Source organism: Sturnira hondurensis, unplaced genomic scaffold (assembly GCF_014824575.4).
Source record: "Sturnira hondurensis isolate 20B ecotype Veracruz unplaced genomic scaffold, ASM1482457v3 Scaffold0014854, whole genome shotgun sequence".
NCBI classification, from domain to species: Eukaryota; Metazoa; Chordata; class Mammalia; order Chiroptera; family Phyllostomidae; genus Sturnira; species Sturnira hondurensis.
In genome coordinates this window covers 8,552,295-8,568,619 of record NW_028087485.1, presented here as the reverse complement: position 1 = coordinate 8,568,619, position 16,325 = coordinate 8,552,295, and the positions used below count along the sequence as shown (strand labels likewise).

The 16,325-nt window shown below is 48.0% G+C and overlaps 1 protein-coding gene across 1 annotated transcript in view; it reads left to right on the top strand.

Moving 5' to 3' along the window:
* The window catches only part of SORCS3 (sortilin related VPS10 domain containing receptor 3), a 557,219-nt gene that overhangs the window by 242,655 nt on the left and 298,239 nt on the right, over positions 1 to 16,325 (top strand). The window contains exon 3 of the mRNA XM_037063981.1: positions 5,767 to 5,866. Within this exon, the coding sequence (XP_036919876.1) occupies positions 5,767 to 5,866 (100 nt within the window). The remainder of the gene's footprint in view (positions 1 to 5,766; positions 5,867 to 16,325) is intronic.

The following is a 16,325-nucleotide window of genomic DNA, read 5'->3' as shown; positions in this document are numbered from 1 at the left end:
TATCTGCCCAGAAACACTTTTCACAAATGCACAAGAAGCCGTGTTTGAGAGTGTTCATCAAAACGTTGTCTACAGTAGCAAATTTTAAAAGAAAAAATATTTATCAGTGGTTGAAAGATGAATAGACAGTGGTTTATTCATAAGCTGCAGAGTTCTACAGCAGTTTAAATGAATGAATTACGGCTGCGTCAGCATGGATAAATCCCCAAACTGAATGTTGGGAGCAAAACAAGCAAGCCTCAGGACATACATTATGAAAGATAAGATTTATGTAAATGGAAAACTTCACAAAGGTAGTTTATGATGCAGATATTTGTTATATCTAGTAGTGGGCATATGATTGGCATCTCATTATGCTTTTTTTGTGTGCTGCAAATAATTCCTAAAAAGACAGGAAGAAAGAAGGAGTGAGGGACTCACACACACACACACACACACACACACACACACACACACACACACAGCCATGGAATAACCTCCTGTAACCAGAGTAACCGGAGCCAGGGCACAGAGGCTGAAAGCCCAGCGTCTGTACACGTCTTACCTGCTGCCTTCCAGGTGAGCTCTGTGCCATTCAAAATGGTCACCAACATCGCACGAGGCCCCTGGTGGGTGCTCACAGCACGTGTGTGATGGTTCCAGCTTTCTGAACATTCCGGAACATTTTAGCCTGGTGCTAAGATTTGGGAGGCTAGCTTTAAAATTGGGAAGATGAGGCTGTTTCCTCAAAGTGACCACCCAGGCAAAGGTCTGGAGTCACGAGGTAGAGGAGGGTCTGCTTCCTTGTAGAAGTGAGTTCTGTGGGCACAGCTGCCTCTTCAATGGGGCTGAGGCCTCTCTCTGCCAGCTGCCCCTGCCCGCAGCCAAAGGGGGCCTACAGAACTCTGTGGTCAGTGCGGTGTGCGGAATTCCAGCAGGAAGGACTGAGTCCAGGCCTCCTTCAGTTCCGCTGACCTGCGGGCTCCTTGAGATGTCTTCAGTGGGTGAAACCTGTTTCTGTCAGGCTGAATGAGCAGAAACTGCCGGGGGTGTGGAGGAAGCTGGGATGTGGAGTACCCTGCGTTGGGAAGTCTCGACTCTCAGCAGCCACTTTGGGAAAAAGTAAAGTCAGTGTGAATCTGCTGTGCAGCTTGTAGAGAGAGAAACTGTGTGTGGTAGGGCACACACCGCCTTTGATGAGGGCCATTGGGATTCTGGAAGGAAATTTGTTGTGACACCGTCATGCGGGGAGCCCTGCGAATTTAGCTCTTGTAAATAAGACGTTTTATATAGTAGGAGGAAAAACCGCTAGATGGAAAACAGCTTAGTACTGTGTCGATGGGATAATATGGTTTCAAGTCCAGAAGGAGCTTTACGACTATCCGAGTTAAACCTCTTGGGTTGATGATGGAGTTGGAGCTTGACAAAGATTCTCTTCTGGACCAAACTCTAGGCAGGATCCTCTGAGCTCTTTTCAGCCAGGTCCTGTCCTTGGGTTTGTCCTCAGGAACCCAATTTCTCGCAACAGTCCTCCAGGCTCAGTCAATTCAGCCAGAATCCCCTGAGATATGGGGACCCTCCCTATCTCCTGGTGCTCCATATCTGACCGAATTCCTCAGCTCCACCAGGCCCCAAGTGATGTCCGATCACCCTGGCCTGCCTTCAGCAAGAATCCTGTCTGATCAGTTTAGCAAAGAATTTCCCTGCCCTCTTAGTCATGTACATCTGCTGACCCCCACCCTTCTCTTCAGCTGAAAGCTGCATGTGGTCTTTGGCGTTGGACCCCATCTCACGGTTCACCTGCAAACCCCACTGCAGTGGTCTTGGATGAAGTCTGCCTTACCACGTTAACAAGTGTCAGAATCCTATTCTCCTTTATAGGCTAAGAGAGACAGCTTATCCAGGCTGACACCTTGAGTGCATTTCAGATTCACTTCTAGATTCTGGATTCCCAGAATCAGGTTCAGTATTCTTTCCCCACACTGTGATGTTTTTATGCCTTCAAAAGTATATAATTAAGAAGCAATTCATATTTTATTTGGGTTAATAAAATATGCAAGTGGCAGCCTCTAGAGACTGCGGTCTGTCTCCTCCCCTGCCCTGGGCAGGATGGGAGCTCAGGGTAATTTTTTAATTTAACCTTAATGCTGGTCCGAGTGAACTCAATAGATCCTTCTCTGGCACCGGGCTCTGCTGGACCTCATAGGCTGTGCCATTTGTGCAGCATCCAAATGGTTAGGAGTGTTCTCTGGATGCGGCTGTGTGTTGAGTTGCCCCTAGACATTAGCAGTTGGCTGAGTGCTTGTGAGTAGGTTTGGGAATGCTCATTTACAACTGCAAATAAAGACAGAGCCAAGCAGTGTAAAATCAACATGCCCACTGATTGTTTTATATTGGGCGTGGTACAAGACTCTGGGCCCTTCGAAGAAATTGCTGTTGTGTTTAGGGAGTGATAGTCAAGAAAGAGGTCCCAGAGTAAAATTGGAATGACCAAAAGAGTAGGATAAAGGCTAAAATGGAGATATGTACAAGATGGTCTGAAAACAACAACTGGAATTGTGATTAGGCCGTGGGAAGGAGGGTAAGACTGCAGTTGTGTGTTAAAGGTTGGAGAGAAGTTTACCAAGGAGAAGAGGAAGGGCGTGGACAGTTAGGCAAAGGGAATGATGTGTGCAGAAATGGAGAGGGATGAAAATGCACGACATGCAGGAAGTTTAATGAGGCTGCAGAGACAGGGGCAGAGAAGCAAGAAGCTGGAAATAAGTCTAGTAAGGGAGGTGGAAGCCAGATTTTACAAGACTGAGCTTCACAGGTACAATTTCACAGTACGCAACCAATCAGTAATTACCAGCAGGGGGTGAGATGGACAGATCTGGGTGGTGGGAATGACACCTGATGGCACCTCAGAGGATGGTGGGAGGGCAGCGCTGTAAGACGAGCATCCAGTTGGGGGAATGTGGCAAAAGGGATGATGCTTGAGCCAGAGCGTTGGCACGAGCATGGAAAGACCAGGGGTCTGAGTTATTTAGGAGATAGAATCACTACGACTTGGGGACTGAGCTGGGATTGAGAGATAAAGGCAAAGAGAAAGATTGAGAGAGATTCCCAGTGCCCAGGGCAGCCAGGAGACAGGAGATAAGAAGTGAGTTTGTGTGGGGGACTGATTCTTAGAGTTGTAAGAACCAATGACAATGTGGAGCCAGCAGCCTAGGGGAAGATTTGAGATATTAGTGTTTTTTATTCAGTGATTGTGCTGAGTGTGCATGATGCGCAAAGCCCGATTCTGTACATTTTTTGGAAAGGAGAAGTGAATGTCTTTTTTTTTTTTAACTTTATTTTTTAATATTTTGGTGAGCCTACACCCTTCAGGAGGTTTTCCATGTGTTTTATTTTTACATCCTTACAAACACCTCATGAGATTAAATTATCCCCCTTTATCAGATAATAAATTTGAGGCTCCAGGAGGTTAAGTAGCCTATACATGGTCACAGAGCCAGAGAGCTGCAGATCTGGGAAAGAAAGAGAGGTTTTGCTATGCCCAAAGTTCACATTCTTTCCACTTGCCATAGTGTTCTCTGAAGTGCCTTGTCCTTGAGACGCTTAGCGTTGAACTTGGTGAAACGGGACATAAACTAATCACGACAATATTCAAGAGTCAGAAAGAGGCATTTAGTGAGCCTTGGGCATGTAATGGGGAGGGACATTCGTTCTGAGCAGAGGATAGAGATGAGTGGCCACTGGGAAGAAGGCTAGTGAAGCCTTAATGGAGGTGAGGGTAGGTATTTAAGTTGGATCTGGGGACATGGAATGTGGCAGGTTAGATGAGGGTTGTGATAGTCCTTAAAGGTCATCACAGATTGACTACTAGTTTGTAAAGCCTATCTGTGGTCTAGGGCGGGAGCAGATTAGCATTCCAGGAGGTAGAGGGGGTAAAGGTTCAGGAAGAAGGCAGGGGTGGGTAGTTACCACAGGAGTCAGCTCACAGCCAGAGTCAGAAACAGATCTGAGGCAGGTGAAAGCTCCCATGATGTTCGTTGACTGTAGAGAAAATGAACTGGCTTCTGTGACTCAGTGGAGGAAGTTTTACGAGTCTAGCCAAGGAAGGTGGTGGCAGAGAGGGGGAGTGCGAACCTGGTGATATTGATAGTTTGGAAGAGGGGAGGTATGTGCGGAATGGCTGGAAGGAGGGTATGGGTAGGAGGTCAAAGGTGGCAGGGAGGTTGGCTACTTGAATCTGTGTGGCACCTGCTGTCCTTTCTCTACTGTGGAAAGGGGCGGTGGACAGGAAGGAGTCTGGGACCTAGCTGGCCTGTGTTCTCTCTTTTGGCATAGGGTCAGAGCCCTGCANCCATAGTGTTCTCTGAAGTGCCTTGTCCTTGAGACGCTTAGCATTGAACTTGGTGAAACGGGACATAAATTAATCACGACAATATTCAAGAGTCAAAAAGAGGCATTTAGTGAGTCTTGGGCATGTAATGGGGAGGGACATTCGTTCTGAGCAGAGGATAGAGATGAGTGACCACTGGGAAGAAGGCTAGTGAAGCCTTAATGGAGGTGAGGGTAGGTATTTAAGTTGGATCTGGGGACATGGAATGTGGCAAGTTAGATGAGGGTTGCGATAGTCCTTAAAGGTCATCACAGATTGACTACTAGTTTGTAAAGCCTATCTGTGGTCTAGGGCGGGAGCAGATTAGCATTCCAGGAGGTAGACGGGGTAAAGGTTCAGGAAGAAGGCAGGGATGGGTAGTTACCACGGGAGTCAGCTCACAGCCAGAGTCAGAAACAGATCTGAGGCAGATGAAAGCTCCCATGATGTTCGTTGACTGTAGAGAAAATGAATTGGCTTCTGTGACTCAGTGGAGGAAGTTTTACGAGTCTAGCCAAGGAAGGTGGTGGCAGAGAGGGGGAGTGCGAACCTGGTGATATTGATAGTTTGGAAGAGGGGAGGTATGTGCGGAATGGCTGGAAGGAGGGTATGGGTAGGAGGTCAAAGGTGGCAGGGAGGTTGGCTACTTGAATCTGTGTGGCACCTGCTGTCCTTTCTCTACTGTGGAAAGGGGCGGTGGACAGGAAGGAGTCTGGGACCTAGCTGGCCTGTGTTCTCTCTTTTGGCATAGGGTCAGAGCCCTGCAATTAGGCCCAAATGAGGAGCCGGTGGCCAGCAGCCTAAGTGGAATGATGAACTACTGGCAAGCAGTTCAGTGACGCTGGCACGCTGACACACCATTTCTCCTGCATGAATCATCAAACTCTCTGGCTGCTGTGGCCTGATCTGGCTACTGTCCCCCCAGCTCTTGGGTGGGGCATGTCCTGCCTCTCTGACAGTCCCCTTGCTGCAAGCTCAGCGGAGGGGGTGTGAAATTGGTTGTGCCCCAGTGACCTCAGGAGACAGTCTGGCTTCTGTCGCTGTGGCCTCCTTGCGACCACTCCTGCCCGTGAGAACTGCAGTGCCAGGTAGAGAACCGGAGGCACCGGAGGGCTGGGCTTGTGCATGGTGGGCCAGCGGGCAGGACCGGCAGCTCCTTTCGCAGCACGTCTGCACACAGGGCAGAAATTAGGTCTCCGAGAAGGGCCAGGGGCAAAGGCAAGTGAGCTTAGGTAGTAAGCAGATGCATTAGTCGAACTGTTTTTCTAAAATTAAAGAGTCTTTATCTCTGAAAAATACTTTTAAGCACTGATGTCATTTGGGAACAAGCGTGTCTTCTGAGGAGAGACTGGCTCCCCTTTAAACACAAAGCCCCACCCCCCCCATCTAAAACAGTCTTTGCTTTTCTTTCTCACCTGCAGGTCCACAAATTATGGCACCACCTATGAAAAGCTGAATGACAAAGTGGGTTTGAAGACTGTCCTCAGTTACCTCTACGTCAATCCCACCAACAAAAGGAAGGTACGAGGCGGGTGGCGGGGCGTCAGTGGGTCCCGGGTACCTGCTGTGGGGTGGCAAGGCTGCCTAGGTCCAGGAGTTATGAGAAAACAATAGTCCTGGAATTGCTTATAGAGGGTCTGCTTTATATGCTAATGCTATCACAGACACTTTGTAATTCTAACAATAGCCTTGATAGTAGGAGTAGCAATAATAATACTAACAACAACAACAGTAAAACTACATGATTATGTGAGGGGCTCCTCTGTGCCAAAGGTGCTGCTCAGTGCTTCACACCCCTTATCTCACGTACCCTCACAAGGAATCTATGGAGTAGAAATGGTCGTTGTTCCCATTTCGCAGATAAAGAAACGGAAACTCAGAGAGATTAAGTAGCCAATAGCTTTCTAGCCTGGATTTAGACCATGTTAAGGAACAGGTCCAGGATTTGAGAATGTGTCTGCTTGACTCTGGGGCCGAGTCCTTCTTTAGTCTCCCTCTGGCTGGTCTAGGTTCAGCAGGTGTTTCTCCCGAGGGAGGGTTAGGCGACTCTGGATTTGTCATCTAGACCCAGAGCTGCTTCTGACACCTGGAATAGCAGACTGGCTCTGCAGCCTTGTGCCTCTGTCTTTCCTTTCAATTTAATAGCCAGGACATGGAGGAAGTCACATAAAATTGGATTTTAGTCATGGAGAGGGGGGCCTGGATTCTATGAAACATTGACCAGTTTTAAAGGGTTTATTTATTCATTTTTAGAGAGGGGGGAAGGCAGGGAGAAAGAGAGGGAGAAAAACATCATGTGGTTGCTTCTCAAGCAACCCCCTACAGGGGACCTGGCCCACAATCCAGGCATGTGCCCTGGCTAACAATTGAACCATTGAGTCTTTGGTTCATAGGCTGGCGCTCAGTCCACTGAGCCACACCAGCCAGGGCCCAGTATTAGCAAGTGAATGCTGTCTGATATATTGGCTGTGAGGAGAAGTGATCTATTCCCAGCTAGGAAGGTACTGCTGTTTAGACACTTAGGCAGTCCTGGCCCCACCCCAGTAGACATACTAAGGATATAAATGACTATTTCAGTGTTTCTAAAAGGCTGAAAATGGCACTCCTAAGCTCTCCTCCTGCAAACTGATGTGCATTCCCCAGTGGTTTTGCAAACCTTTTCTTCAGTGAGATAAACTCGGGTGAGAGCTTCAGCCCATTGGGCAAATGTCCCTGATCCCCAATTCCAACTTGGTGGAATCCGGGAGGTGATTTAGAATGATTGTTTATGCTGCTTAAGGCAGAGCAGCTTTGACTGAAATCCTTAGCGTCACAGCTCCCAGCCCCACCCCTTCACCTTACTACCACCTCCGCTATCCCTAAATATCCCCAGTAAAAGAGAGGAAGCAGAACTGGCGATGCCTGGGTGGGTACTGGTGATGGACACCCAAAGATCCAGCTTGCTCCGTGGGTCTCTGGATCGGAGAACATGCCCACTAGTCAAGTGCCCGAATCCTGATCATCAGAACAGCTGTGCAGGCAGGCATCCATTACTAGTTTTAGTTGAATAGTTTCTCTTTGTCCCAAAGCATTGCCATTTTTATATTTTTCAGTATTGTTATTTGAATTATGACCTGTTAGAGCTGGATAAGATGATAGATTTCACCTATATAAGCAGTTATTCATTGTTTTTTTCAATTTCATCTCTTTTGCAAAAACGATTTTAAGCTCTAGACTTCCTTTCTAGAAACACGCCTCAGCACACAAAATTTGAAAACAATTTATAGGAGTTTGCAAACAGCTCACATCCCACCATGGACCAAAGATGTTCATGGAGTCTTGGTGAAGAATCTTTCATCTACTCTAGTAGCCTCATTTAACAGATGAGAAAATGGAAGTCAAAGTAGCCCAGAGTCCGGTAAAAACAGAGCCAGGTTGGAGCCTAGCACTCTGGGCTCTCAGTCCAGACTTCTTTGCTTCAGACCATGTGGTATGCCCTTTCCTCCCCTACAATCACGGCCAAGGGTTTCAGAATTGATGATCTGGTTCCGCCATGGAAGGCATGGCTTCATGACCCTGGTTGAAAGCTTGGTGCCATGTCCATGGTGCACACAGGGCAAAACTTGACTGAGTGGAGTCAGTGATGATCTCTCTCAGTTCTTTCCCCTCCCTTCCCCCTTCACTGAGAAGGCAGCTGAGGCCCACAGTGGATGCTTGTCCCACCCAGGCCCCTCAGCTGTTAGGGACTGAGCTGGCTGCAGGTCTCCTGGCTCTCAGTGACTTCAGGTGGGACAGAATGACAGAAGGTGTACGCCCTTTGGGGGAAGCAGGGAGTGGTCATGTGACCCGTGGCAGATGCCCCTCCGTGCTGGTCTCTGATCTATATCTGGACCACAACAGACTTAATCATGTTTTCATGTAGGTGGTAGGTCAGCTAGCTTCATGAGGCTCCTCCCAGGTGGTACATGAAAGCGTCACACCTGTGTTCATCCATTTTGGTAGCCATCCATCAGCTGTGTTGCCTGTTAAACTCCGACTATCTGTCCTTTGGTCTTTGCTATTTTTCTCTATGTCTGACAGTTTCAACTCTTCTACAGGTGCTTACAGGTGCGTACAGGTGCTTACAGGTGTGAGACATGAGGGGCAGGTTAGGATAGATGCTGAGGGTAGGAAGGAACCTGGCTGAGGTTTAGAGACACTGGGCACAGAAGGGCCACCTCCCTTTCTCCTTTGCAGAGCTAATGTTAGACCAGGGGCTCTCAAGAGAGTTGCACACAGGAATGAGTGCCCAGTGAAAAGCTGGGCCCATTCTCTCTGTCTTCTCTCAGAAACACCACCAAAGCCCAGTTGACTCCCACCTTCCTAGGTGCATTCCCACCTGTGAGTTATAAGCAGAGACATTTTCTTCACCCACCTTGGAGAAAGACAAGTGACAGGCTAATGACATGGATTTATTTTTTAATGACAATTGAAATTAATTTCATAAAGAAACTATGATCCCAAAGTGCTTTCTGAGTCACCCAAGGAAAGGTGAGATTAGATGCTGTTTCATTTTATTGTTAAGTGTTTTTCATCATATTCTGAGCCTGTAGACACTTACTCATGATGCACGAATATTCTACATGGTGACTTCCTCTTAACCAGAATATTCAGTTTGCTGAAACTGTCTTGCACCAACCACTCAGGCAAATGGCAGTTAGGTATAAATGGAAATACTCTTACTTGTTACGCTATTGTTCTAGTGCTCTGGGTCATTATGACCTTGAAATGCAACGTTTTGTGTGTCCTACTTAGATGCGTCTTGAGGTTTAAGCCTGTGGTTATCTGGATTCTCATCTCAGCAAGAGCCTTTTGATTCTCTCAGCACCCAGATTATCTGTGGCTCCCACGTTCATTAGCCAGCTCGCAGTAGTACTTTGCCGAAGACTTTTCAGTAAATCTGGTGGAAACACTGCTTTTCACTTAGTGATATAGAGGGCTATTCCTGTCCTTGGAGCCTGTGAGTATGGTAAATATCTGTTGCCCCTGGCAAAATAGTAAAGTGTGCTTGTATTTATGTATTTGCTCCTGAAGCTAATTGTTGATTTTCTAATTCCTTTTTGACGACATGAAATCTCCAGATGCAAATAGCAGATAAGCCATTAAGTTAAAAGTAGAAATGCTAACAGGTGTATAGTCTCCTTCTATCAGTAATGATCTTCACATTAATTGAGTACCTACTACACTAGACTGCCTTTCAGGAGCTTAATCTTTATGATCTGCAATCTGCCCAACCGCATTAGGAAGCAGGCACGATAAGGAAATAGACTCCAATCACCCCAAAGCTCTATTACTGTCAATGGTGGTTCTGCAGCAGCCTTCCCACTGGTTTTATTTGGGGGACACATTGGTCAGGATACACCCAGTACTGCTGGGTTCCCCTAAGGAAGTCGACCTTTGGACGAGTGGTATCTACTAGTCTTCCACTAAATGAAACTGCATTGCTGTGAAGTGCTGGGGGCTTCTCTCCTGAAGTTGTTCTAGAGTCTAGAGTCTAGACCATCCGATGATGAGGTGGCATTAGCATTATTTTAGTGATTTTTGACCTGCTCTGGCTGCGTTTGAGGTAAATTTCCCTATCCCTCACTGTTCACTTTTCTCCAAACACTGGCCTTAGTTCATGGCCTGGGTGATATCTGAGCCTGGCACTTCGAACGCAAGGAGGTGCATTAGTTCCAGAAGCAGGTGTGTGGGGGTGGGCCTCTGGCAAGAGGGGCTCTGCCATAGTGGGGTCTGAGCCCCAGCTCACTGTTAGCTGGCTCTTACCCTCAAGGTCATGCAGCATGGTGGGTGCCAAGGTTAAGTCCATGTTTAATAGAGCTGTGCTTTGGGCAAACAGGCTGAAGGTTCTGTGCCTCAGCACAGGAGGGGCAGGAGGGGCATGGCTCTTGTGTGTGTCTATTTGAGAACAAATCTGCGTGGATAAGAAAATATAAGCATGTTATGTTCTAATAGCTCTGGCTCAAAAGTGTCTGCCACCTGCAGATTTGGAAATAGAGTTTTGGAAAAGGCAGAGAGCATAGAAAGGCTGACTTCTAGGGAATGTGACCACACCATGGCAGGGCAGGGCTCTGTGTGCCCTGGGCATGTGGGAGGAAGACGGTGAGGTTGACATCAGAATGGGGTGATGACTGCTTTTTCTTTAGAGCTCCTAATAAGTTCCGTGTACTGGGCTAAGTTCACTTCTACACTCTGTTCTAAGTCTCACTACTAACCCCCTGAGCCTGGTAGCTTTATCGGCATTTGATGGCTGAGGAAATTGAGGCTCAGGTAGGTGAGCGTCTTGCTTTTTATGAGGAAGCTGGTAGGAGAGGGTCCAGGATCCCCATTCACCTTTGTCAGACCACTAGGGGCATGCTCTCTACTCTGGTCTCATACAGGTGAGCTGCCCCTGCCACAGGTACAAATACCAGGTTGGGTACCACCATCTATTAGTAGTAGTAACTTTGTTGCCTGGGGTTTTCTGCCCATTCGTGTGAGAGGATTAGCAGTTTCTTACAGGGGAGAGGCGTGTTGGATCCTCCTTTCCTAATTGATTTACCAGTGAGAGGGATAATTACTTCCAGGCTACCCTGCAGAAATACAGTGGGGATTGCGAGTCGGTTTCCCTGATGCGCAAGCTGCCTCTGTCAAGCTGTTAAAGAGGCATTGTGTTTGTGGTTGGATGTTGGTTATTCCTACGTCATTCTCTCCACACGACAGCATAACCCTGAGCTCTCTTCGACACCTTGGCAAACCTTGAAACGAACCAAAACACAGGATTTTGAAATATTAGATTCTCGCTTTCCCTAATCGTGTCTACAGAGATTGTTAGAGGGTCAGGGGAAACAAGCTCTAGGGTAGCACACTTCCATCTACAGATGTTAAGATCTCTTACACTGAAGCAAGGCAAAGCAAAGCCAAGAAAAAAAATAGTGGAAAGAAAGAATTTCAGGCTGTTAAGCAATCTGCTAAATGTGTAACATCTAACTCTGGGCAAAGTATTTTGGAGGGAGATTCCTGCTTTCAGAAACGAGTAATCTACCTGGGTGGGCATGATGCCCGTGGGAAACAACTGCGCACACAGACCTGGGATCTCAAATGAAAATGCACGGGAGGGTCAGGCAGGGAGTGCCAGGGAGCAGTGTGGGCTGGGCGGGGACGCAGTCAGCCTCTGCAAAGAGCGTCCACTAATCAGCTTCAGACTGTCGTCACGTTAGAGAGACTGAGGGCACAGTGCAGCTGTGGCATCATTGTCACCATTTTCTGATTGCGTTAAGAGATTTGTCTCTGCAAACTTTTGTATGAAGCTTCTGTATTTTGAAACATTTAAAATAGGCTAGGATGTGGAGTGCAAGGTGTAGGGGCTGGCAGGCTACCCCAGATCTACTTCGATCTCTCGAATCCAATTGGCACCACGTTCCATGTTCTGAGTAGGAAGTTAGTCTCCAGGTGAAAAATTAGTATTTACAAAGCGCTCTTTGGGGTCAGAGGACCTTAACACTCAGCAGCCTCTCCTGTTGGAGGCCTGCAGTGGTGCTTTCAGGGTCTGTGTGAGAGAGAAACTAGTCAAGCATGGTTCATAGAGTCTTCTCTTTGACTCAGAGAAACCACACAGTAGGGCCTCAGGTGCAAGACCTTTTGTGTCGTTTAAGGGTAAGACCCATGGAGAAGGAGGAGGGGCAGACATCTGTTTTCTGGTCCTGGCTCTGCCCCTGAATAATCGGGTGCTATAGGATAAGCCCGTCTCTTCTCAGAGCCTCCATCTCCCTATTTGTGAAATTGCAAGGTTGGGTCCTGGGTTTTTGAGGTTCTTTCCAGCTTGGGTTGTCTGGAGGGCCACCTTTGGACAGAGTCTGTCAGGGGACTCCATGGTACTATGGGACAGTCCATGGACTTTGGCCTCCGTGGATAGCTGGTTGGAAGACAGGATCCCATAGCACTTAGTTCTATGGCCACATGTTGGCCAGTGAAGCCCCGCCATCCAGGCCCAGCTCTTCTGAGCTTACAGTTACTCGGTCAGAAGGCGGTGTGGTTGCCTTGAGTCCACTGGCTCTGCTGGAGCAACTCAGAGCAGCGGCATCTTCGATGGCACAAGTGAGGGATTGAGTCAGGAGGAGCTCATGCAACTTTGTTTGAGCATCACTGCCCTTACCCAGACATGAACAGGCCTCGTCCTGCAGGAGACCAAGCTGGAGATGCTGCCTGGATGTGCTCTGGCATCCCAGGGACAAGGGCACCACGTACCACGGAGGACCAGCTCTACTGTACCATGCTTCTCCTTCATGGCCCCTCCCTGCTGCAGCCTCAGCTGGGAATCTCACCTCCATGGGCCCTTCAGAAAATGGGCGTGATAAGCTATGTGTTAAAGAGCGAGTAAGAAGTCTCATTTAGTGGTAATATTTTTTTCTGTTTTCGAATGTAATAAGTGCCTATGATATTGATGATGATGATGGTGATGTATAGGTAGTATTTCTTGAGCCTTTATAATGTGCCAAATTCATGCTAAATGTTTTATGTGAATTAACCCAATACTTCATCAACAATCCCTGGTACTATCATTATTCTATTTACAAATGATGAGTTGACCCCAAGATGCCAGTGGACTGCTTACATTGGTTGCTAATGATCACTTCCCTTGGTCCAATGTACTCCTCTAACTCACTCTTGCTCATACTTAATTCTTGGACTCACTGCGTGTTGGAGTAAAAGGGCCCTCAGAGACTGTACAGCCTCTCATTTACCAGATGAGGCCGCTTGGGAACTGGTCCCAGGTCGCAGAGTCATTTGCAGTAGACCCGGGGCTAGGACTAGTTCTACGGGGCTCCTAGTCCAATGTTCTTTGCCAAGTCTATGGTCAGTTGACAGCTGGACCACTCAGACATGATGGGGAACCCTGGCTGGGTGTAGTGGTGAATGAAAGTAGGGAGCAGTTGAGGGTGCATATTCCCCATCCATCTCACCGAATGTGTATTTTAGCTGTAGGGTTTTGCAAAGATCCACACCTTCTTGGGTTTCTGGTCTCAAAGCCCCAGCTATGGCAGTCGGATGAACCAGTTCAGATGAACCTGGATGAGAAACAAAGGGCCTAAAATCTGAGCCGCCTTTTGCGTGTTGGCAGCACAGAATGGTACGGTAGTGTGTCTGTGGTCAAAGGGCTGTCAGAGAAGCCAGAGGTGAGGGAAGAGATATCTAGGAAGGAACTGAGGTTTTTATTTTAGGGCTTTCTCTTAATTAGCTGTGGGGCATTGAGAAAATTATGTACATTCCCTGAGCCTCTGTTTCTCAATCTGTAAAATGGGGATAAAAGCATCACTCCACTATCCCCTTCTCTGGGGAGCAACATTAGGATAGAATGAGAAATATGATATTGCTTTGGGAGGAATAAGCCTTGGAAAGAGAGGGGAGGTGGCGACTGCTCCGTTGGAGCTGGCATCCTGTTGACAGGCCCCCTGGCTGCGCCCTTGTACTGACTGCGGGGGGGCGCTGGGGTTCCCCTTAGGGCTCCCGTGGGGCCGCCTGCTTCTTGGCCTCCCTGCGGAGGATGCAGCTCCCAGAACCCTGGGTTTTTACGGGCTTCATATTCTGCCCTGTCCAAGAGGCGCACTTCTACCTTCTTTTCTCTAACCTGTCTCTTAAAACCAACCATGCCGACTGCCTGAGAGAGATTGATTATTCTGCTAATGGAGAGACCTGGTCCCACACTTGTTAATTCATGGCCACCTTGTTTCTCTTGCCTTACAAATTAACAGTTATCAGGAGGCTAGAGCGGTGTTTCCGGAGATACATTCGAGGGAAGAGTGTGAAAGGGAGAGGTGGAAAAAGGAAAAGAATTTAGGTCAAACCCCCCTCATTTACTGAGTCCAAGTCCAAACCTTTTTTTCTTCATGGTATGTCCTGAAAGACAACCAGGAATCAGCACAAAGGGGCTCTAGGAAGACAGAGGAGGGTCCGTGAAGGGAGAGCCATGGGTGTACAAATCCCCATCTCCCTCTGCAAGTGTGACCCGGCGGTGAGTGGATATGAAGTGTGGTTCAATTCAAACTAATCACTTAAAGGAAAAGGCATCTAGAGTGATTCTTGGAAATCCAGTCTTTAGTCACAAAGTCCCTTTCTCAGCAAATATATGTGTGTGGTTCCCTGTATAAATTACTGCACTGTGCTGCAGCCAAGAATTTATTTAAAGGCTCATTAAAATGATGACTAGTTTTTTCTTTTGCATTTTATTTGGAAATGGGAAGCATATAAACCTATGGCCTGGCTTCTCTCCAAAGTGCCCTTTGGGGTTTGCATTGAGTATATCACATATTCTTTTAAAAATAAAGGTATGATTTTCAGTAAAGATTAACCAGACACTTAAAAGGGATAATAAAAATTAGCCACTTACTGCACTTCTTAGTGGCTTATGGCCTAACTTGTTTTTTTAATTTGATTTTTATTGGTTTTCGGTTTTGTGTGTGTGTGTACATGTGCATCTCTGTGTATATGGAAGATGCTCAACAAAAAACACCCTTTGAATTAGCAAGCAAGTCCCAGTCTCTGCACATTGGGGTCTGAACACATCAGAGTTAAGAAATAGCAACAAAACCTTGTTCCTCTTCTGTGAAAACTGTGGTTTGCGATGTCTGTGAACAGAAAGAAAGCCTGCATTTCTGGGTGGTCACACGAAATACTGCTTCTGCTTTGCTGCCTGCCCCCCACCCCGCTCCTCCCTCCATCCCCCCACCCCCTCCACCGTCCCTGACTGATGACCACAGTTGCTCAGTAAGCCTCTGAGGAGGAGTTTGCTCTCAGGGGTGGCTGGCAGCTGAGGATACAGGCTAAGGCGGAGCCAGTAGTAGGAGCAGAAGGACCAAGGGCCCGGCCCAAAGGAGAGGGCTTTGAAGTGCAGTATGAAAGCATCAGCTGGGTAAGAGGAAATGACAATATAACAAACACTGATGGGGCTTCCAAACCGGGCCTGGATAGCCAGTGGGGAACTTTATGCTTGAATGGCCTTCAGAAAGGAAGACAGTGAATACCAGTCTGAAAGAGTTAATACAGCACCCGCCTTGAAGAAAGATGCCATCCTGTGCATCTCGGCAGAGCTGGGGAAAGGTGGAGGCCAAGGTTGGGCTGACTTTGGAAGAAAGCCTGGGATTTGAAGGAGGGAAAGGGGGCCGTCCAATATAGGAACGAGAGTGTGGAGGTTTTAACAGACATATTTGGTTTAGCAGTTGTAATTTGGAAGAGTGAGATAGTAGGGGACTAGAGACAAGACTCCCCCAAACTCAGGAATGGAGAGAGTTAGGGCTCTCAGTGCAGAAGGCTTCTGAGCAGGGGTCCATAGCACAAGGGCTGTGTGTAAGAAGGGCCAACAAGAGCATCCTAGACCGGTGAGGTGCCCGTGTTAAGCGTCCCACTCCATCTCTCCTCCCCTGCCCTCCCCTCACTAGACCTCTGGGTGTCTGTTCTGAGCATTACAGGCAGAGCAGTGTTAGCAGAGCTTGGGAAGGCAGGGTGATGTGTTCTTGCTAATGTCCCGAGGCACAGTTATATAGCAAGTAGATCTCACTGCCTCCGAGGTGAAGCTGTCTGAAAAAAAACCCCAGCACCATCACCCATAAAAGAAATGACTCTATTTTTTTTCTTCCTGGGTGAGCTCAGCCAAGCAGAGATTGCTGTTGGCATGCATCCCTCGCCCCCAGTCCACCCCCACCATTACTGGCCCAAGGTCTGAATGACAGGCATCATTGCTCCGCACACCCTCTGCTGGTGAGTGTGTCCGGGTAATGAGAGGTGAGCATCCTGGGGTCCCCAGGCCTGCCAACTGCCTTGGGGCAGGTTTGGAGCAAGCAAGTCCCAGTCTCTGCACATTGGGGTCTGAGCCAGCCGTGCAGAGGCACTGACCTCAGTGACAAATGGAGGCCCGGGTCGGTGCTGGCAGCCCCAGGCGGAGGGCCCCCGGGAGCAGATGCGGACGGTCAGCCCTGTCTATCCACAG